The sequence below is a fragment of the Gossypium raimondii genome, chromosome 4, assembly GCF_025698545.1.
Source record: "Gossypium raimondii isolate GPD5lz chromosome 4, ASM2569854v1, whole genome shotgun sequence".
In the NCBI taxonomy this organism is placed as follows: Eukaryota; Viridiplantae; Streptophyta; class Magnoliopsida; order Malvales; family Malvaceae; genus Gossypium; species Gossypium raimondii.
The window spans coordinates 38694701-38718644 of NC_068568.1; the positions used below are offsets into that span (position 1 = coordinate 38694701).

The 23944-nt window shown below is 32.7% G+C and overlaps 1 protein-coding gene across 2 annotated transcripts; it reads right to left on the reverse strand.

The window, feature by feature from the left end:
- Positions 1-5229: 5229 nt before the first annotated feature.
- On the reverse strand, positions 5230-9437 carry LOC105780908 (auxin transporter-like protein 2). 2 transcript variants are annotated; one of them, XM_012605444.2, is made up of 9 exons: positions 8879-9437; positions 8572-8770; positions 8300-8413; positions 8077-8189; positions 7806-7989; positions 7433-7530; positions 6483-6690; positions 6150-6407; positions 5230-5677 (listed from the first exon to the last, which is right to left on the reverse strand). In XM_012605444.2, exons 2-9 carry the CDS (start codon positions 8749-8751, stop codon positions 5471-5473), a joined length of 1362 nt encoding a protein of 453 aa, XP_012460898.1. In that variant the 5' UTR covers positions 8752-8770; positions 8879-9437; the 3' UTR covers positions 5230-5470. The 2 variants fall into 2 exon arrangements, with proteins under 2 accessions (XP_012460898.1, XP_012460897.1); XM_012605443.2 differs by having other exon boundaries at positions 8300-8485.
- Positions 9438-23944: the final 14507 nt, after the last annotated feature.

Sequence of the window (23944 nt, forward strand, 5' to 3'; positions counted from 1 at the left end):
ATTTTCATTTTAGTCCCTAAGCTTGAAACTAACAAATTTCACTTTACAATTTAGTCCTCTAGCGCATCTAAACTTACAATCAAATCATTTAACAATAAAAGCTTCAAAAATCATCAACGGTAACATTTCAAAATTTTAACAGTTTTACGATATAGTACCTAATCTAGCTAAATCAAGCTCTCGGGATCTTAAAAACATAAAATTTATGAAAAACAGGCTTTGAAATCACTTACATGCAAGGGCCGAACCTTAAGCTTCAAAAAATGGCTTTGTTCTTGCCTTTTCTTATGAACAAATGGTAGGAAAGAAAAAATGGAAGAATATTTCTTTATTTTTATGTTTTAACATCTTTACTTTATTACTAACTTTATTTAACATATAATTAATTAGAAAACAAACACTATGTAATGACCCGAAAGATAGTGGTGTTAGAAATTGTAGTTCCAGAACCCCGTTGTCCGATGATCGCTGTAAATGTTATTAATTAATATTTACAATTCAATTATAATGTTATATTGAACTTTGGTCTGGCGAATTTGTTAATTTGATAGTTGGTTAAGGTACAAGTGTATTGACCCTAAAGTCAATGGTATTGAAAAATGAAGTGTCGAGACCTCATTTTCGTAAACCGATCTCATATTTATGAAGTTATTATATAGGTGAATTAAATTTTGGGTAGGTAATTTGGACAAATTAGTGGTTATTAAGGTACAATGACTAAATTGTAAAGCTGATAAAAGTTCAATTATTAAATAATTTTTAATTAGAAACAAGGGATAAGGATTAAAGCGGCAATTATACCACTTGTAAATAAAGTGGACGGTGTGTGCATGTGTATAAACAAAATGTGATGTAAAATTTTAATTTAAATTAATTATATCATATTTATATCTTCTCCTTTCCTAAGCACTGAACCACCATATATTAAAGAATGAAGATTTTGGCCTAAGGGTTTTGAAAACGGAAGCTTAAATTGGTGAGTTCAATTTAATCTCCTTTTTTTTTTGCAATTTTTATGTTTTTGAAGTCTTAGGAGCTTAATCTAGCTGACCTGTATGTTAATTTTTGAAACTGCTAAAGTTTATAAATATTTCCACTATTAAATCTTGAAGTTTTTGGTGTTAAATGGTTATATTTAAAGCCTAAATATGAAAAAGGACTAGTTTATAAAATGAAAGTTGTTAGTTTTGAACATAGGGACTAAAGTGTATTTCAAAATTGGTATGAAATTTCTGTAATTATGGGTAGTAGTGGGCTGTAGAAGGATGAATTGATATCATTTTCGAAATCGAGGCTCAATTTTGAAAGTTATAATTATTTCAGTTTTAGGGACTAAATTAAATAAAATGTGAAACTCTAGGGGAATTCGAATAATGAAATTGAGCTTATACATGTTTATAATTGGATGAAACAAGACGATTCATATTGATAAATTGAATTGAATAATTGTATAGATCGAGAACTAGACCAAATCGTAATTAATCGAGAAAAGGAAAAATTATTGATTAGTCCTTAAAGGATTGATCGTTTGTTATTTTGACTAGGTAAGTTCATATGATATGTTTATGTTAAATTTTTATGTTTTTAAAATTATAATTGTAAATATGTTTAATTGAAATTTTGATTGTTTATGATTTAGTATAAAAGGTGAGATATGGATTAAATCATAAAGAAATGACAAATTGACTAATAAATTGAATATAGTGAATTGCAATATGAGATTGATTAGTTGAATTGAATCAAATTGATATGATTATGCTTGATCTTTGAAATAGAGGACTAAATCGAAAAGATTTAGAAATATTATTTATTGTTCTAATTGTGAAATTGACTTTACAATAAGATGAATTATAATGTCATGCATACAAATTGATAATTGGTTGATGAAATGACAACATTGAATTGAGGAATTGGCTTATAAACAAAATTGAGAAACTATTACCCTATTAATTGTTCGGGCAAAGTCGAATATAGTTGGAATGTCATAGGATAGAAAAAGTTCAGGGTTATTATGACTACGTGTTGAGGAGTGCTGGGTACACTTATTTTTCGATTATACCGACCAGTGCTGGGCGCAACTTACTATTTAGGATTAATCTGATAGGCATTGGGTACCAAACTAATGTAATTGGTTGGATCCATGTATCCATTCGAGTCCGAATCAGATTAATAGGGGTATAAAATGAAAATTTGATAAATGATATTTGAATTGGGTTGATGTTATGATTTGATGATTTTTATACATATTGCGATTTATGGATGTAGATGGTATGTGAAAAATCATACGAACCGATTATACGAGCCCAAAGGGTCGATATAGAAATATGATAAATCAATAAATTTGATTCGAAATTTGAATAAGGAAATGAAATCGTAATTGACGTTAAATTGAAATTGGATGTATAATTGATAAATAGATGGAATGATATGGTATAATGAGAATGATGTTCATATGGTTAAATGTTGAATTGATTTTGAGAATGGCATTGAAATGTGATTCTAGGTGATTTGGTTTATTTCATATTGAAATGTTATATGATGAGGTTAAATGTTAACGCACATTTTTTATATTTGATTTGCCATGGTAGGCAAACTTTATCAAGCTAAGTAGCATGTAGTGCTTAATTATAACCTAAGGTAAGTTACTTGGTTTAATACCTGTGAACTTACTAAGCATTTTTAATGCTTACTCCATTTGTTTTCCCTTTTCCTATAGATCCTTGACTTGTGAAACGTGTCTAGCGAATCTGCGAGGAGCTCACACTATCCTGTTATTGATTTGATAGTCTTTCTATCATTAAAAGCTTGATTTTGTGGCATTTAAATAGATTTTAATATGGTTAGGTATTGATTTCGTAAGTTGATGAAATGGTTCATATATACTGCTTGTTTTGAATATGTGTATAATATGTATATAAGGCTTGAAGTGTATATGTGCGTAACTGGAAGTTTTCATGTGTTTGAATTATGAATGTGGTTAGTTGTTAGGATGCCTTATTAAAGTGCTCAAAATGTACAAAATGGTATTATGGTTCACAAATGGTTGAAGCTTTCAAATGGTCATATTTGATTGTGAAAAGGGTTTGATTAGTGTGATATAAATGGTAATATTTACTGGCTTGACCATCAGAAAACGGGATTCTGAAACCATCATTTCCAACACCACTAAAAAACGGGTTGTTACAAAAAAGACGAATATCAATCAAACTAAAATATAGTAGCAAATTTCAATTTTTACCTAAAGTATAATGAAAAATTTACACATTAATCTATTTTTTTAATGCTCTTTAATTTTAATTAGCATATAACTATAATACTAATTAAATGATAACCAATCTAAAATATTGTGTGTAATTTATTACTAGTAAAAGATAAATCAGTAATTAAGTAAAACTAATTAAGTGTTATAGGAGTTCTTTAAGTTATATAAAAGTTGGCGTATGGATTTATTTAATTATTAATTATTGTTTGTTTAATATTATAATAAAATAATATATATTAATATGATTTTATTTAAAATTATTTTAATGTTAATTTAGTAATATAATAAACCGTAAATGTTAATTTCATTCATCTAAAATATTTTTTAAAGCATGTACTTTTATATATATTATAATTAATTTTTATCCGTGCAATGTACGAAAAAGTTATTTTAAAATTGAGTCTTGAATAATCATAATTGTTAATTTATAATAGATTATAATTTTGAAATTCAGTGTATAATAAATGTATTTGATTGCGAATGAATTTGTTAATTTTAATTAAGTTTTAATGTATAATTGATTTTTTATATATTAAATCAAATTTATTATCGTAATATATTTTTAAAAATTGTTTTATAAAATATTTTACCGAAGAACTTAAATATTTTTAGAAAATTGTTTAAAAGTTATATTTATCACATGTATATTTAATTTTTAGATGAAGTTAAAAAGAGTATAAGGTATATCATTGAAGACAATTGGATCCCAAAGTAACTTCTAGTTTTTGTCAATTTACTTCTTGCAACTTACGATGTACTTGAGTGGACTGAGTCAGCAGTTTTTATTTTAGGTTATTTTTCTTTTTTAATACCTGCTATTTCGATTTGTAAAGATTGAGAAGGGGATTGTTTAAATTAGGGTTAAAGGGCATAAAACGTCTTTAAACTTAAAAAAAAATTAAATTTATTTTTTCTACGCTCAATTCGGTACTTAAACTTTCAAAATGCATCAAAATGACCCTCAATTTTTTTCATAAAAAGTAATTAAACTCCTACTTTTTTTTTCACTCAATTGTCAAAATACATCAAAAGACCATTTGATCGTTAAATTTAACGGTTGACCGTTAAAGCTAACTATCCTTAATTTTTTCTAATTAAAGCTACCACATGCCACAACCATGATGTGACATATGACAAAAAAATGATAAAGATAAAAAATAAGAAATTATTAAATTTTAATAAAAATATAAAATATTAATTTTTAATAAAATTAGAGATAATAATAATTGTAAAAAATATAAAAAGTGTAAAATTTTATAAAACTCATTAACAATTATAAAATGTATAAAAAAATTTTAATCATTAACTTTAATTGTTGAACCATTAAAGTTAGTGACCTCCAATTCTTTTTTTGATTAAAGTCATCACGTGTCACAACACAGACTACATAAAATGATAAAAAATAAAAATAATAATAATTATAGAAAAATTATAAAGTGCTTGTTTTGGTATGATAATTTTATAATTTTTACAAATTTTATCTTTTTTCATTTTTATAATTTTCTTACAACTTTATAAAATTTTATAATTTTTTCTATATTTCTATATATTTTATAAATTCTTTTACGATTTTTATATTATAATTTAATATTTAAAATTAATTTTATGTTAAAACTGAATTTGATGTGTCGATAAATTAGATAGTCCACGTAGATTATAATTATAATTATTTTAAAATAATTTTATTTTCATATCTTGTTTCACTTAAAACCAAGAGACTCAGACCACATAATTCGGTTATTGAAGAAACCTAATTTCAACCTCCCTTACCAAAAAAATTCATGGATGGGGATGGAGATAAAAGATGAAAGTAAGAGACACCCAAATCATTGAAATCAACCATTTTAGCAACCATAAATCAAGGGCCCTGAGCCACATAGTTCCAAACGTGATCACTGAAAAGCTCCCAAAACAGATCAATGGAGTCAACAATTTAGCGGTAAAACCATATGAAAAAGATATAAAGATAGCATCCTAAAAAGGTTACTTTTTCTTGCGTTGATTCACAATCAAGTATTACTTGTATAACAAGGTAGAGCAACCCGAAAGGGAAACTAATGCAAACCCAAATATACCACAGATATACCGGAGACATTCCGTTGTCTCTCGGACTATGAAACAAGTGAAAAAAAACAGATGGTGTATGCACTGTGGTTGGAATGTAAAACAAAAGAAAAGAGTGTTTTGGTTTGAATAAAAGGCTTTAATTTAGTGATGAACTGATGAGGGCGATGGTGGACATTGGTAGCACTTAGCGAAGAGTCCGAATGTATCGACTTGTTTTATGAAATTAGCCATGCTAGCCCAACCTCCTAATCCGAAACCGATAACGAGTACCCATATGACTGTAAATGTGTTCAGTGCATACACTGCTGTCCAACTTGGTAGGAAGAAGGGAGGCTTCTCGGCTGCATTCTGTTTATCACCAAAGAATCAGAGTTAAGTTGATGAATTTAAACTGTGTTTTGATCTCATGTTAGTCTGAACCTTTGTTGCTCATACTCGGGTTTGAGTGTCGGATAATTAGTTTGGTCAGCGTGAAACTTAAACAGAGTGATAATGAAAGACTACCAACCTCAAATCTTTGTTTTTCATAAATTATGTTCATCTTTACCATTGAATCCCCTGGTGTGACTTAGAAGAGAACATGACCAACAATCTAATGTTCAGAATCTTAAGCATCCAAATTACAGAACCATGAAGGCTGTCCTAAGGAATCATCCTATATCTCAATCTGGTTTCATCATGATGGCTAGGAAAGGGTGGTTCATAATGATAGACAAGCAAACATAATTGGAGCATTTGGCAATGGCAGCTGGATTTTCACAAACATTTGGTAGAAAATGAAGATAAGAAATGAAAGAAATTGTGCTGTTTACAGACTTACCTTTCGAGCGGAGGCTGATTTATAGGTGAACATGTGAGCCAAGGCAGGGATGATGTAGACAGTGAAGCTAACCAGAAGAGATCCTACAGCTGAGTTAATAGGTCCGAAGAACGGAAATATGATAGCCAAGAACCATATAGGAATCACCACAGGTAACCGGCACACTGCCCTCAAACATATGCTCTTTGTGTCATGCATCCCCACCACTTTCTCCCACACAAAGTACAATGGTGTACATGCGAACCCAAATGTAATAAACTGAAAATTAGAAGCCGAAAACCAATTAGTTTTTACTAATCCAATATGGCTAAGGTAGCATAAGAAGTCGATCACCTGGTGAATTAACATTAGGATAACTGCGGCATCAAGCCACGCAGAATGTGGAAGGAGTGAAAAGGCATTGGAATGATCTAGGAGTTGATCGCCAAAAGCCCAGTAGACAGAAGTGGCCGACGGGATGGTTAGGGTGAACACATATAGGGTGGCCAATAGATATATGGACTTGAACTTTTGAGGCTTCCACATTGCATGCATAATTTCACTGTAAAAGTACACCAAAATTCGTCCAATAAACTTTGTTTCACTCAAAAGTGACCAAAGGGACAAGGTTGCAACTTCTTATTTACACAATAGAATAGGTCTACAGATCTGCTACAGCTAAAGAGGGTTGAAAAACCTTGGGTTAAAGTAGAAAAGGACGCTCTGCAATTATCATGATGAAAACCCCACTCAAAGAAGTAGGTTTCATAAACCTCAACTCAACCAAGAGTACAGTTTTCATTACATCATTATATTCTCTTTCCCTATGGTATTTATTTTGATTACCTTGTATACGGGTATATGTGCAACATTGGTATTTTCATTTCTTTTAAGAAAAAGTTTTTAGGATCCTTGGAGAGCCATATCCCCGAACCTATGTTTGGATTTATGTTTAGCGCAACTATCAAACACAGGTACTTGAAGAAAAATAAAGAGTTCTACCAAAATCAGGGTTGACACGTACATTTCACTACTCATCGGCAAAGTTTCTGCTCAACAAAATAAAGCAAAAATTAGTACTATATTATTTTTGGAAAAGTCGTAATTATAGTATTTACTCGGACTAAGTGTGAGTGTCAATTACGGTTTTATATCCAAATGGGTATGGTTAGATTTTTCTAAGATATTTCATGTAATTGGAGAGTCCTTGGAAGTCATATCTTAGTATTCATACATTACATGAAATGTCGAAAACCAATACTTTAAGAAAAATAAAAAGTCTGAGCAGCATAGATAACACCTACACTGTGACAGCATGTCCACCGAATGTGTAGAGGATATTGGTGGCGCCTGTGAAGTACAATACCAACTTAGTTGGACCTTGGTGAGTTACACCTTCCGCCTGTAAAAAGAAGGCAAAATAAGTGTCTTCTGTACTCATTTCCAAGACATACATATCGGGAAAGATTTGCTTAGTCTTTTTTTTTTAAATAAGTGTCTTCTGTACTCATTTCCAAGACATACATATGGGGATATATCCAAACATGGATACGAAGATATAATCCTTCAAGGATCTTCCACATACATAGAAATCATAGGAAAAAGAAGAATTAAACATATCCATGTTCGACAAATTTTCGTGTCCGACACGCACACTCCATCCAGTCTGAGTTTTACCTGGCCATGGACAAGGGATGCAATGGTCAAATACCATGCAGTGTATGTAGTCATTGCAAGGCCCAGAAAAGACCAGATTCTATAGTTGTGAAATGAAGGGATGAACACTGTTGTGGCACAGCAAGCTCCAAAGATATAAGTCCATGTCCTTTTGTCTAACTTATCATTTATGTAATATATATTGCTGTAATGAACTCATTAAACATAGGAAATCAGTTGATTAATCCATTAAGGATGATACTTTAATGGAAAAAAAAAATAAAGACTAGACCTGGCACAGGCAATAAGCTGAATGACTGATCCAAAGAGCAGAAAAGTGCAGTTAAAAGCCAATCCAATAGCTTTCCAATAAGGTCCCAAAAGACCATCTAACACTTCAAACCACTGCATGTTAAAGATTTTGATTATATTTTCTTCTGTCCCCCCCGAGTATATATGCATGTATGTGTGCATATATATATATTTAAAGGGTCTGTTTATCTTGAAAAACAAACCTGTATGACATGGTTCTTGAAGCTAACATTCTCTTTCTCTTTTCTGCTTCTGTACTCAACATAAAGAACACTGATGAGATAAGCAGTCCAGCTTCCAAGGACACCATAGAAAATCTGCAGAATAATCCCAGAAAGCATTCCCATTTGAGAAAAAGAATATGGTAGTGTTAAAAGAACTTGAGCCACCTGCAGAAACAAAGAACAATCTTTTTTTTCAGTTTACTAGATTTTAAACTACTTTGACTACAATTTTGAGTTGGGATTTTTAGTACCTGATTTGAAGCACAGCTAAACCAGGCATCATAAACTGAACCACCATGCCAAAGAAGGCTCTTAACACTGAAAATGGAATGATCTCCTTTCTCCTCCAACTCCACCTCTTTTTCTTCATTTTCAGTCGACTCGTTAAAGCTTTCAACAATGGCTTCCTCTGCCTGTTTCTCTCCTGGCATTGCTTCACTTCTCTATAGACTAAAAACAAAAACAAAAAAATTAAACCAAACCCACCGCTTAAAACTGATCAAAAACTAAAAAACACAAGCCAATTTAGAACAGGAACCTCAAATATTTGACAGTTACCTTATTCCAGGGGAACCAATTGGCACTTGGGAAACTGACTTATAATGGAGAAATAGAGAAAAAAAAAAGAAAAAAAAGACAAACACTTGACAAATGTGAGACTACCCGCAAAGCAGCTTCAGCTTCTTTAACTGCTTTCGATGAAAAGATTGAGAGAGAGAGAAAGATCGAGTGTATTTATCTCGTTTTGCCTTTAAGAATAAGAAACCAGAGTTTTGGGGTGGCTGTTACAGCTTTAATTTTGAATACAATTTACAAAATTTATATATCAAAAAACACTTGTAAAACTCTAAAAACAAATCATAATTCCAAGCTTGGCAGTGCTTTTAATAATTATTATCCTTAAGAAAACCAGCTGAATACCCTGTTCTTTTAAGCCTATGATTTAAGCCCGTTAAATATAAAAAATCACTTTCTTTTCCGCACTTGGATTCCAACAAGAATTAGAAGAGTTTTCCTTTTCTTCGCTTGAAGAAAGGATAAATTTAAAAAGAAAAAAAAAACCAGCATAGGAGACAAGCTAGTAACTAAGGGTAAATTCTGCTGCTTTCCTATCAAGTCATATCAAAATGTGTCTAGCAGGAGGCCGTTATCAAGTCAACTAACTTTTTTCAACATAAAAAAGTGTAACAAGAAAGATTTCTTTAAACAACTAAAAACAGTTAGTTTATTTGCTATATAAATTCAATTATTTTTTTCTTTTTGTATTTAAATCATATTCTAATAGTTCTATCAATTCTCTCAATTTATCCATTCTCTCAATTCTCTAATTTTTAGTTTTAAATTTTCATTCAATTTTTCTCAAAATCTTATTGTTTTAATTTTATATTTCATAATTTCTTTGTTTTTAATTGATTTTTATAATGAAAATTCGCTTATTCGCTTCGAGGATAATTACATTTTGGTGTGCAATTGTAAATGGTAAGAAAATTTATTAAATTTTTAATTTTAATTAAGTTAATTATTAAGTTGTTAATATTCTTAATTTTATAGTTTTTTATGTTTATATAATCAGGCCGAAATTAAGATTTTAAAGACGTACATACACAATTTAATTGTGAGGGCACCACTTGTTAGTGAATAACACTTGCAAGAGGTGAGATTCTTGCACGTGTCTCGTATGCTCGAGGGGACTAAACTGGATCCCACACTTATCAGTGCTTTGATGGAAAGATGGAGACCTGAGACACACACATTCCATCTTTCGTGCGGTGAGTGTACTATTACACTCGAGGACGTAGCTTTACAATTTGGTTTATTGATGGATGGACCAATCATTATAGAGGTCATTGGCAATTGGAGTGCAATTTTCAAGCAACTATTAGGCAATATACTAGATAAGTTTTTTGGTAGCCGAATAGAGATGAAATGGTTGGAAGAAAATTTCAATTATATCGACAACTTCGTGCGTGCCGTTAAAAGAGAATAACATGCCCGGAGCATTCATCTTGAGGTCAATCGGGGGTTTTCTAATGTTTGATAAATATCAAAATCTAGTATATTTAAGGTAGATACTACAACTCGTCAACTTAAAAAGAAGCGGGACGACTTAGTTGGAGATCAACTATATTGGCCACATTGTACTAAGAGATGTATCGGGCGACGCAACCGAAAAAAAATAAAATCGGTGGTTGCATACTCCTTCTAATGACACGAGCATGGTATCAACTATCATTTTTATGTTCCCAAGTAAACACCCTTTATTCTTTCCCACTCATAATAAGGTAAAATACATTTGATAATATAGTTATCATAATACTTTTTCATTATTATATTTTTGAAATAATATATTATTTTAATAGGTGGAACAATGAGATGAGTTATGTGGGTATAGCGGACGAGCTCGAAGATATCTAACTATTATTAGATCAATGATCGAAAGCCGATGTTAGTTTTTGAATTTTTAAATTATATAATATTTACGTAAGAATTTGAATTTTAATATTAGGTAGATAATAAAATTTATAATTTTGTACTATAATCGAATGGATGTCATACACTAATCAGAGAATTCAAGTATGCATCCCAGTCGAATTTTTAGCCAATCACAATATTTGGTACGTCAAGGTGCCATTGATAGTTTTTGCGATAGTCGAGATGCACAAATTTGATCGAGTGATGCACCAATTCGGGTTTAGTCAAAGTATTCCTCCATCACTCTAGGAAATCAAAGAACTGCACAAGGTCGACTTGCAAGGGAGAACCGACAAAAATTGGGCAAAATGCCATGACAAATATATCTACATTTGGGAGCATAGGTACGATTTCATACCTATGCATGAATCAGTTCTCGCACCAGAATTGACAACCTCTCCAGATTATATGAAATGATTTAGAAATCACGGCAAGCCATATCTATTACTGGAGGAGAAAAGGAATAGGCAATGTCGTTGTAGGAGGCCAAGATGACCCACATGAATCCTAGGTTGGGAGTACATGCCTTGATGGAGTTATCATCAACTCCAACCCTACACATGTAACCGATGGCTGGACCACCTCCCGGTCAGTATGGTTCATATTAATCTGGTGTCCTTTTTTATACACAAGCACCACATTATACACCTCCATACCATGTATCAACACCTTTGTAGGTGTCTTTTTTGTACCACCTCCATCGTCAACACCATATGGAGCACCAATACCAACAAAAATATTGATGTATCCGCCATCTCCGACAATTCTAACATTTTATCCGTAATCGGGTTATGCAATACCATACACTTATCTACTAATAGTATTACAAACACCCCCAACATCATTCTTCTACCGAAGTGGTTCTTCTTCGCAACCACCTGTTACTAGAACGGACGATATACAATGACAAGCTAGGACGACATGACACTCAAGCACGGAGGAACAAGATGAAGATGAAGATGAAGATGAAGATGGAGCTCAAGGTGAAGATGAAGATGAATAAGATAAGGAGCTGGAACTCCAACTATGAAGAAATCCTCCTCCCAATCGACACCCACCAAGTTGTGGCACACATTCGGCCCAACGACGCAAATGATTTTTTTAATAAAAATTTTTGTCATGTAAATCATCATTTACTTTATTAACTTTTAATTTGTATTGTATTACATTTTTCCATCCATAATATACCTATTCCAATTATACAAAAAAAAATTGATCTATTGCTTGTTTGTTTGTTTGTTTCTTTACAATTTACAATATATCAATATTTACAATTTACCAAAAAAATGAGAAACAATGAAAAAATAAACAATTGTTTGTTTGTTTCTTTTTTTGTATGTCTATAAAAAATGAATAAATGTGTTAACTAGGTCTTGTCCTCAAAGTTTCCCCAAAATGTGGACATGTTGGCTTAGTATGCATTGAGTTCCTACAATAATTACATAACCTCGGTTGGTCTATTTTTTCTCAGATACCCATATTGTCGTGAATCCGAGTAAAATTCAGCCGAACTTTTAGCTTGCAACACAACAAAATATTCGGTACCAACTCGAATGGAGTGCTCGGTACAGGGGGCAACATACTTTCATTTGGGATCGGTGGAAATTCAGATTTCCATACTTTATATATGCGCTTTAGTTTGTACACTTCATTAACATAACTCATATAATCCAGATGTGCGGAGACACATGCAACAATAACATGTGCGCATGGAAAACGAAGTACCTGAGATCTCCCACAATCGTAGGTCCTTCGTCTCAGGTATACACAGTATGATCCCCTGATAATACCTTCATCGAGTCTGTGGAACTCTATAATCTGAAATATTTGATTTGGACGCGAGTGACACACTACAGAGATAGAGTTCACTTTTTCTTCATTTTCTCTAATTTCTTTCATCACATCCTCGCACCAAACATGACCGCCCTTTATTTGTCCAACATATTTTTCACTTGCTTTGGAAGTAAGGATGCTAAGAAAAAATATGTTTCTTAAGAAAAAATATGTTTCTTTGACCACTGAGGTTATCGACAAATGATGCTTCCCATTCAATATGGAATTTATGCTTTCTGCTAGGTTCGTTGTCATATGCACATATCGTAAACCTCCATCATACGATTAAGTTCACTGCTTCTTGGGTATCCCATCGAGGTATCCGCACTGAGTTCGTTTATAGCCTGCAAGTTCTCTAACATTTCATGAAAATGATGTTGGACGAGCTCGTACCCTATCAAAGAAAATAAAGAGTATATCCATGAATACAAACACTGTATATGTTAAAGAATGATATAGTAAATAGTGGCAACTACATACCTATATTAATAACTTGTTTCTGCTCAGCATCCGAATGATATCGACCCATGTAGTTAGACCCTATATGTTGTATACAATACCTACGGTGTGTACAGTCCTAGAGGCTTCCATGCCGTTCAATTACGACCTGTATTCTGAGTCTCCTATCAGAAATGATGCATATATCGGGTTGTGGCACAACATGCCTTCTCAAATTAGTTAAGAAGAAATCCAAATCATCAGTAGATTCTCTCGACGTTATTGCAAAAGCTATTGGTAAGATTTTTTGATTACATTCCTGTGTAACAGCCAACAACAATTTATGCTCATATTTCTCGTACATGATTGAGCCATCAATTTGTACTAATGGATTACAGTACCAAAATGTTGCAATGCATTGCTTGAATGTCCAAAAAACACGATGGGAAAAATCTTTTCCCTTGGACCAAATGATAACAGAAATACGTAGGCTCCATTTGCAGATCAATTATGAAACCTGAGACATAATGATTTAGTACTTGACACCATTGCCACAAATCATTATATGATTTATCCCACTCATTATGTATCTTTCCCATAGCCTTCTGTTTTGTGACCTATGCTTTGTAGTACGACACAGTGTAATCGTACTAGCTACGAATATTGGCAATCACAATCAGCACAGGAATCCTATAACTCGCTTTCACCATAGGGAATATAATGTCAAAGATTATGTTAGAATCTAATATGGGATGATCTTGTGTCATACCTACAACAACACGAGTATTTCAAAATGAGTAAGACAATCTCGGATCATCATATGTCGTACTTGCGACAACACAAGTATATGGAGCGTTATATTTTTTAACTGTCTAAAACCTCATCTTTTTTCTCACAGATGCCATGATTTTCGATGAACATCTGATGTCACACATTGCACACATGGCCTCAAATTTTCCTATTCGAGATTTTGTAACACGAAAGTTGGCCCCATGCTTTATGTTGTACCTCTTCATTGTAGCAACAAAAATATCTTTCAAGGAAAACTCCATTCCAAATTGTAAATTGCCAACATTTAACGAAGAACTTGCATGGCCTAGTCTTCTATAAGGGAGTTCTGGAAATTCTAAACCACTTTTAGTATGGAGGTCGACATTATGCATGTGGGTCGTGTTAGAGAAAATCTAGTTCGAAAATAGTTTTCTTGCACAGCGAAAAATTTAAATTTTGAAAATTGACCAAGTTTGTGATATTTATAGTAATAAACCTAAATTGAATTCATACATGTGTTTTTGGATAGGCAGATCCTTATCGTTCTCAGCTTTTAACCAAACAATCTTTTCTACTATTCTTATACCACGAACTACTTCGAGTATGGGCTCGAACAAATTGAATCAAAACAAAGAGCCATGGATATTTTCTTTACTTTTAGAGGGAAAGTAAATCTTTTTTAAATAGAAACCGATAGAATTGCAATTCTCAGAAAATAAAATTTATTCTTAAAATAAATTTCCACTACTCTTTGCTAGAATAATAATATTGAAAACTTCAGAGAAACTTGTGTGTTTCTCTTTCTGTTGGTGTGATTTGAAGCCTACCAGTGCCATCTATTTATAGTGAGAGTTGATAGATTTCTAGTTGAAGTAGTAAAATACAAATAATATTATTTTGATAGAAAAAAATTTTAGCTCCCTATTATATAGGGAGAGGGGGCGGCAACCGTAGATAGGAATACTAGGGTTTGTCGTCTTATGTATTCCATATAAGGGGAGTTGGACCTCTCGTGTACTGAGTCCAATTATATGTGCTTCTTGGACTTTAACCCAACACTTTATAAATTATTCCAACTCAGTGCATGTTTTTTTCTATTTCTCAAATTAAATATTATTTGCTCAATTAATTTAAATTAAATAATTTCTCAATTAAATAATTTTCTTAGCCCAATTCTAATTCTATTAAAATCATGAAAATTATCGTAAAACAATTTATGAAAAATATATTTAATTTTCTACATTCAATTGGATTCACAATGACCAATTAATTTAAATTCATTTTCGAACTTCAATTAATTAATTAATAATTCAAAAATCATAAATCAATTCTTAGGTTATTTTCATACTTAGTGAGAAAACGACATTCATTTCTGAATGTAACCCATTTCTCTAAATTTATCAATTCTATCCGTTCATGTTTATTTGATTTATCCTACAATTCATTTCTAGTTTCAATGAGCTAGCGGAAGGACCGATTGAGCATATGCAATTGATACTCAAATGACTTATAATTAAGTTCCAACTTTTCGCCTATTAATTATAAACTCATTTAGTCACGAAGTCATTCCACTATAGTATCGTGACTGAGCTCTCCCAAATAACATACCATTATGAAAGTAGCTTGATCTATGCTCATCTAATGATCTTGTCATAAGTGTGTTTGTCACATCTCGAAAATCAGGCTAGAAGAAAATTGGATTAATGGACCAAGAGTTGTCACGTTCTGACTTTTAATAATAAGTTCGTAAAATTATTTCAATAATGAGCTACTAACTTAGTGGTTAAGAGTAAATAAGGAGATAGTGTAATTGACTTAGAGATCCGAGTTCAAATCCCTTCTCGAGCAAATAAATTAATTTTGCTATTTTTGCTCCCACTCCCCTATGTTTTTGTCGTCCTACCCTAGTGAAACCCTAGGTTTAAATACAAATTTTTAACATGTCAATCAGCCTTTCATTTTATTTTTCTTCCCTTTTCTGTCCAACTCTCTTCCTCTCTCAAGTTCTCTCATTTTTTTCTCCTTTTTTTCTTCCTCGTGCCGTCCAAACATAGTGCTCTTTTTAACCATATTATTAACGTATTAAGTGTTGTTTTGGCACTGCTTTGGTTGAACCCTTAGGGTTGTTTCAAGGCTGGTTTTAATCGTATTATTAATGTATTAAGTGCTATTTTTGGATTTAGGCTCATCTAAGACTTAAATACAAAAATGCAAATTTTACGGTTTAGTGTTGCAGACTTCGAGACTAAGGTGTGGGTCTTTCTTTTGTGTAGTTAGCCTTAAATTAACATTGTATGTTTAAAATTGGCATAATGTGCTTGCTGGTTGTAGCATGGTTGAAAGACCTAAAAGAGAATAAATGGAGTGTCGAGAAAGGTACGTACTTAAATAGTTAAGCTGATTGTTAGAGGCCCAATTTAGGATTTTTTAATTGCATATGAGATGTTTGCACTGTATGAGTACATGCCATTATTATGGATGATTTTATGTCTGTTGTGACATACTCCGTATTGTTATTGTATGATGGATATTGATCATTGGGTGCATGGAAAGCATGCTAAAAATTGTGACTTTGTTCGATGTGGTTATGAAGTTGCATTCTTTGTATGGAACTGATTGTATTGAAAGCATGTACACATTCTATGATTCTATTATTTTAAAGTATGCAAAACATAGCCCGATACTATTTTCCAAAAATCATGATAAGCATTCCATTGTACTAAACTGTTATTAATAAGCATGATGTGCTTCACTGATAATATGACATATTGCATTTGCACTTGGTTGGATTTTGTGGTTGACGAAGGAGTTCCATGGAGTACCGACAACATGTAAAGTCCACAATATTGTTGTCAGTGCACTGCACTAGAGCATTTAGGAGATTGGGTGATTTAATCGCATTACTGGAAGCTTGTTTGCATTATTGGTGGCCTGCCCACATTATTGGCAGTTCATCTGCATTATCGTTATTGGTGGCTTGTCTACACTATTGGTGGATTGTCTGCACTTATATTGGCAGTTTAACTGCATTATTGTTACCAGTGGTTTATCCACAACAAGCTTCAACTTACACTATTTGGAGTCCAATAGACAATTTTTGGTGAACTTGTGGTGTTTAGCGGATGTTTGGGTAAACACCTTTTTCATTGTATCAAACACATGACATGCTCATACATTGATTGGTTACTCTATGTACAGTTTAAAATGACACTGTTGAATGTTATCTGTTATATTGCTTGTATGATTGTACCTTTTATTGGCTTACACTAAGCTTTCATAAGCTCACCCCTTTAGTCTAAAACATCTTAGGTAATGCTTGAGACTAGGACCAGACCTAGCATGTGGATGACTCTTCTAACATCAGAGTATTTTATTTATATCAAATTATTTTTTTATGATTTTTACTGGTTTTGGACTGTAAAATTATTATTTGTATTGTGGCTTGGTAGTTTTTGGTTTTGGATTTTTATGCATGTATTATTCATTCAAGTAGTTTGAATTTAATAATCGGTAATTGCATGTTACTCGACCTAAAGTAAAATATGACATACTTACAAATATCTACTGCATTAGAATGAAACGAGTTTTTCATGAAGAAAAATGACAACTCAACTGTTTTTCAAAAATGTCACGATTGATTAATAGGGCTGACTCTAAGTAAGGTTGGCCTAATTAATGAATGTTTTATCGTATTTTGAGCTCAAAAGTAGTGATTTTGCTAAAGATTGATTGATCAAGTTTTTCATAAGTAAAATGGACTACTTGGCCATTTCGGTGGCTAATGTGACCTTCATGATTCAGTTATAACGTCTAGGACGAGTTAGGGAGGTTACATTTAGTGATATTAGAGCCTGGTTCATAAATTTAACCTGAAATTTAAATGGGTTTGCATGCATTCATTAGAACAATGAGTATTTTGGGAAAAACAAGCCACATAAATTTTTAAAAATGATCTTTTTTAAAGAAAAACAAGTTCGAGACTCCGATGTCAATTGCCATAGAAAAGCTACTATTAAATTGTATATGAACACTAGAGGTGTATTATTGTTGACGTAGAATTGAAATAATAGTGTTTGTATTCTCTCTAAAACTGTAAAATAATAAACTAAAATCTGATTAAAAATAACTAGTGACTATTTTATAAAACGATGGATCAAGCATAAGATTGTAGAATACCATAATGAACAACCGTAATATAAAGAATCATGAGACTCAATGTTTAGTTGCTCAAACTGAGTCGTTTGCTTCTTAGAGAATTGTGACTGATCCTAAGACAAATGACACTGTGATTGTGCCTACTGCTGAAGGCAGTGATCAAGAGACTGTGGATGATGCGGTGTCTCGAGCAATGTTGGGAGTCTTAGAAAAGGTTTTTGAAACTATCATTGAAAAGGGAAAAATAGTAGAAGAAAGTAAACGCTTGGAGTGCAAGAATAAGAAAAGAATAAAGTTCAGAATAGGAGAGAGTCTGGTTCCACTCGTCCAAATCTGCGATCTTTGAAGTGGGCAAGAGAAACCAGATGTCAGTAGAATGTGGAAGTAGATATTACTGGAGGAACTATTGGATTAGCTAGGGTTCTGGTTTATAGATACTGTGATAAGCGCCATCGGGTAGAAAGTTGGAAAAGGTTGGGTACGTGTCTGGCTTGTGGTTTGACTGAGCATACGGTTAAATATTGTCCTCACTAGGTAAATTGGATACAAGCTTTGACATAGAATCAGGGACAAATCAGGGTACAAAAGCAAAAGGTTAATTGGTTTCCTCCGAGGGCTCCGATCAGAATTGAGGTTAGACAACCAACACTGTTCACACAGCTAGGTGTTACAGGGACCGAGATGCATCTGATGTTAATGTAGGTACATGTCCTAAGTTGTACTTTGCATTGATTAATTTGGCTTCACTTGTAACACCCTCAAACCGATCAATTTACCAGATCCAGATCTCGGGTGTTACCACACGAATACAGACACAAATTTAGACTATTATTACATACCACAATTATTTGCAAATTCTATTGATCACATAAACAACAATGGTATATACAAAGATAAGTAGAGTAATTTAATTACAAAAATTATAATCTAATATCATAACTTATTACATTTATCCTAAGTATAGACTTCTACATAGTACTAGAAAATCTTAAATGCCACCAAGCATGCTTAGAATGCATTATAATCTGATACGCCACTCTTTTGGTGTAGTGCTGGCATCGTCCCTTCTAGCACAGACTTACATCATCCAACCTGAAACATAACAACACAGATAAGTTCATAAAAACCTAGTGAGAAAAACACATTTTACTTTAGTGATACTTGCACAATGTAGTTGATGAATCATAATGACAATATTATCGTTCTCAACATTTAACTTTAATTCTTGCAAATAGTTCCTCGATTTCTGATCTTTTAAACAAGCTAGCAACCATACCTTACTCTAAATTCATTTGTTTCCTATCGATGATTTCGATTCTTTACTTATATCCTTCAATTTGAACATTCATATTTCCTAACCAATTTCCTCTTCGAAGATTCATACAACTCAAAATATAATTACATATGCATACTAAACCCAGAACCAAAACACAATCACTTATCATGAATGAGCACAAACACGGTTGGCAAATACAATCTTCAAACATATAGATACAAACCATTAATTAGAATCATCATTTCAATTCACTAACTTCAGTCAAAATCTTAACCTTATATAATGCTTACCATGTAACTGATAGATCTCTTAAACCATACTACTTTTAGTTGGTAATTTAAAGAATCATATAGAACATGCCACAGAGCTTCCCAAATTAGGGTATGCCACAAAGGTAATCCATTCAGAGTTCGCCATAACGACTATTCTTTTAGAGTTCGCCACAAAGGCTGTCCTTTCAGAGTTTGCCACATAGGCTATTAAAATGCCACTAGACATTTCAAGACTGCCTTGTTTGCGATATAGATTTGCCTAGACTTACATTGTGTGAGATTTCCCCATCACCGCTTTAGGACACGTAGAGAACCCCCGACGACATCGCTGTCCTTAGTTCCTTTTTTTAGAGATTGCCATGGCCATGAACTTTTCCTTTAGAGTTCTATAATAGAGTTCATGTTTTTTGTCTCGACACACTTCGTTATATACCACCGCGGTGACCAGACACAAAATCACTTTATAGATTCTTTATGCACTTGCACAATCTAAACCTAACATTTTAATTCCCTAACATAAACCCTAAAAAACACACATCTCACAACATGCATTCCAGACAGGCATATACAATCATACTTCAACATCACAGTACTCATACACCACTCATCACATACTTGAACTCATCAGATTTCATACCAAATATACATAATATCCCAACAAACATTCATACACTCATATATTTTATTTAGTAATCATTCATATAGTCGCATACATATCATATTCATAATATACTTTCCATAGTTTCAGATTTCATATTTCGATCAATCTCCTACAGACATACTTCGGTGTAAACAATGTACACGGACATAGAACTTACTTTCTGCAATTCGAAGCTTTAGATCCAGATATCCATCACGAACCAGCATCAACCACTACTTAGAAACATAATTTCACTATTAATACTCTTGTTCATACAAATTACTTATCAATTCAATCGATGAGAATCTTATGCAGCAGCCTTATACTTACAACTTATTGTTCAAAACCCACATATAGACTTACTCATTCAGAACTAAACATGTAGAGCTAAAGCATTTGCCCTGTTGGAAAGTAACTACTGATCATAAAAGAACCATAGGCTTTAGATTATCGAAGTAGGATACATTCAAACTTAAGGAGGGTTTCAGTAAATACCACTAAAGGAAGAGGAAGAAGACAGAAGAACCTTTTATAACTCATCTCTCACACACATATATAGCTTAACTTACTCAATAGAGTTTAACAAGTGTCCTATGTTCCAGAACTTGCCTTCTTAATGACCTACATTTTCTGAGAGAAATATTAATAAATATCTTGAAATCACAATTACCCAACTTAACTATTTCATTGATTTGTAACCAAATTACTTAAAATCTAATTAGAGTAGTATTCCAGACAAATCAGGCGTACTATACCTTTGGCAAATACTCATTCCATACTTACCCTTTATCTCTTAACACAAAATTTTCATTAATATAGCAGAATATCATGAAGTCAAATTTTTAATTTCTTATATGGCAGATACTATACACCCACACGTATACGAGAAAATGATCATTTGGGTGTTTAACACTATGCCAGACAACTATTTACAACTATACACCTAAACTTTTGACCCGCTAGATTTGGGGTGTTACATCACATGCTGTTGAATGTTAATAGAGTTTCTGTTAAGTTGGAAAATAATGTAGAGGAATTTGTGATTAATGTTTCTAAATGCTATCCTTAAGAGATGTCTGTTAGGAAATAAGAGGAATCATTGTCTGGAATTGTATTGGAAATAAGAGTTGCATAGCGAAGCATGGTGGCTCGGTTTAAAGAAAGGGGCAGCGAAATAAGAAAATCTTGAGGAAAAAATTATTTTAAGGAGGGGAGTATTGTCCCATCCTAAAAATCGGGGTAGAAGAAAATTACATTAATGGACCAAGAGTTGTCATGCTCTAAGTTTTAATTATAAGTTCGTAAAATTATTATTTTAACAGTGGCTTAGTAGTTTTTGGTTTGAGATTTTTATGCATGCATTATTCATTCGAGTAGTTTGAATTTAATAACTGTTAATTGCATGCTACTCAACCTAAAGTAAAATACGACATACTTATAGATATCCGCTGCATTAGAACAAAACGAGTTTTTCATAAATAAAAATGACAACTCATCTATTTTTAAAAAATGTCCCGATCGATTAATAGGACGGACTCTAAGTAAAGTTGCCTAATGAATGGATGTTTTATCATACTTTGAGCTCAAAAGTAGTGATTTTGCTAAATATTGATTGATCAAGGCTTTCGTAAGTAAGATGAACTACTTGGCCATTTCGGTGGCTAATGTGGCTTTCTTGATTCTACCATAACGTTTAATCGGGTTAGGGAGGTTACAGTTCTACCCCAATAGGATATCCTTAATCTCTTTGGGATAATATTCATTCTCCTAATATAATCCTATTTTATCTCATGGTAACCATTACATCTTCCGTCATGAAAAGTCAATTACTATTAAATAGTAATCAAGTCATTCATCACAAAGACAAATGACTTGTGGCCACGTTTACTTTTCATCAACCATGTAATGTCAATGAGAGGATATCATTTACCCAAGTCTCGGGTTATGAATTCCACTATTGTGAATGATGCTACATACTGTAGAAGTTGTACACCTAACGCACCGACTTTCAGTTCCTTATTTATTCGTACTTAGGCTTTTACTTACATCAAAGTGTATGATTCACACATACATAGTCTGTCATCCACTCAGGATTTAGGTATGCTGTACTATGAACGTCACAAGTGAATAAATTCATAAACAAATTCAAGATCTATTCTTCTTGGGTCTAGCCCAATGTATTGCCAGTCCAGTCAGTCACATCTATGTCTCTATCTTCTAGTAGTCATCCGCTCTAATTCCTAAGAATAACTATCTCCCCAATTGGACTTGATAGACGACATATTAGTCTTTCAATCAGTTTTCTCATTTCTGATTAGACTAAGGAAATGTTTAGGTTCATCTACTAATATATGCTATCTTTTCGTATTACGATCTGACCACATAATACTGCTTAGTATCAGTTAAACATTAGACAAGCAAGGAGCAACATTTGCTTCCATTTTTCTCTGTGTCCAAAACCCATTTTACTTTGCGACCTTGACTACATACACGATTTCGTTTTCAACTACCTCCCTTATGATATGATACTTTCGATCAATATGTTTTTTCCTTTTGTGGTTTCTTGACTCCTTGGTATTAGCTATTTCCGCATCATTGTCACAAGACAGTGTGATAACTTTTCCTATACCAATTCAAGATTTGTAAGAAACTTTCAAAGTCATACTGCTTTTTGGTAGCCTCAGAAGTAGCCACATATTCGACCTGCATAGTGGAATCAAATTACAACTCTGTTTTACGCTTCTCCACACAATGAACCCACTGCCTAGGACAAAAACACAACCCGATATCGATTTACTTGAATCTCGACATGTTTGGAAGTCAAAATTAGTATGCCCGATAGGAGTAAGATCTCCTCCAAAATATACAAGCATACAATCTATTGTTCTCTGTAAATACTTGAGTATATGCTTAACTGCTTGCTAGTGTCTTGGTATTGGATTAACTTGATATCGACTCACCAACCCCACTACAATACATATATCTGAATGTGTGCATAACATAGCATACATGAGACTTCCTATTGTCAAAGCATAATGAACCTTTCTCTTTTTCTCTCTTTCTTTCGTTGTCTTAGGACAGTCCTCCAAAGAGAGATAAAATCCTAATATAGAGGATTGATTACCTTTCTTCGAATTGGTCATTGCATAATGCTTTAATATCTTTTCTATGTATAAAACCTGAGATAGTGTTATCACTTTTTTCTTTCAGTCCCTTAGGATTCAAATGCTTAGAAAAAATTAGCTTCTCCCAAGTCCTCTATCCAAAATTGTTGGGTTAACCATAGTTTTACTGATGACAATGTTTCTACATCATTCCCAATGAGTAGAATGGTATCGACATATAGAGCGAGAAAGACCACCTTTCCATCTCTTAAACGTTTATAAACACAAGGTTTATCTTCGTTTTGCTTTAATCCAAAAGACTTAATTGCTTGATCAAATCTTTGATTCCATGAGCAGGATGTTTGCTTAAGTCCATATATGGTCTAAGTAGTTTGCAAACTTTATGTTCGTTTCCTTTAGCTATGTATCCAGTGGGTTGCATCATATAGATGCTCTTTTCAAGAGCTACTGTACACATCATATAAATGCTTCAAGTTGGTAAAGTGAAGATATAGTTCCGATCCATGCTTCAAGTTGGGTTAATTGTTTTTTTTGGGGGGCTAAATTATAGAGAAAAAAAATCAAAATGTTACAACAAGCTTCAAGTTTCTTGTACTCTATGTATATTTGGAATTTAATCTTTATGATTTTATTTTTAGGAAT

What these genes read in the sequence shown, in the direction of transcription:
- LOC105780908 (XM_012605443.2), bottom strand. Translation starts at nt 8,751, where the DNA reads ATGCCAGGAGAGAAACAGGCAGAGGAAGCCATTGTTGAAAGCTTTAAC. An exon ending in CAGCTTATTGCCTGTGCCAG is followed by an intron (nt 7,990 to 8,076) that starts GTCTAGTCTTTA and finishes AGTTCATTACAG; the next exon opens with CAATATATATTACATAAATG. An exon ending in TCCTAATGTTAATTCACCAG is followed by an intron (nt 6,408 to 6,482) that starts GTGATCGACTTC and finishes TCTAATTTTCAG; the next exon opens with TTTATTACATTTGGGTTCGC.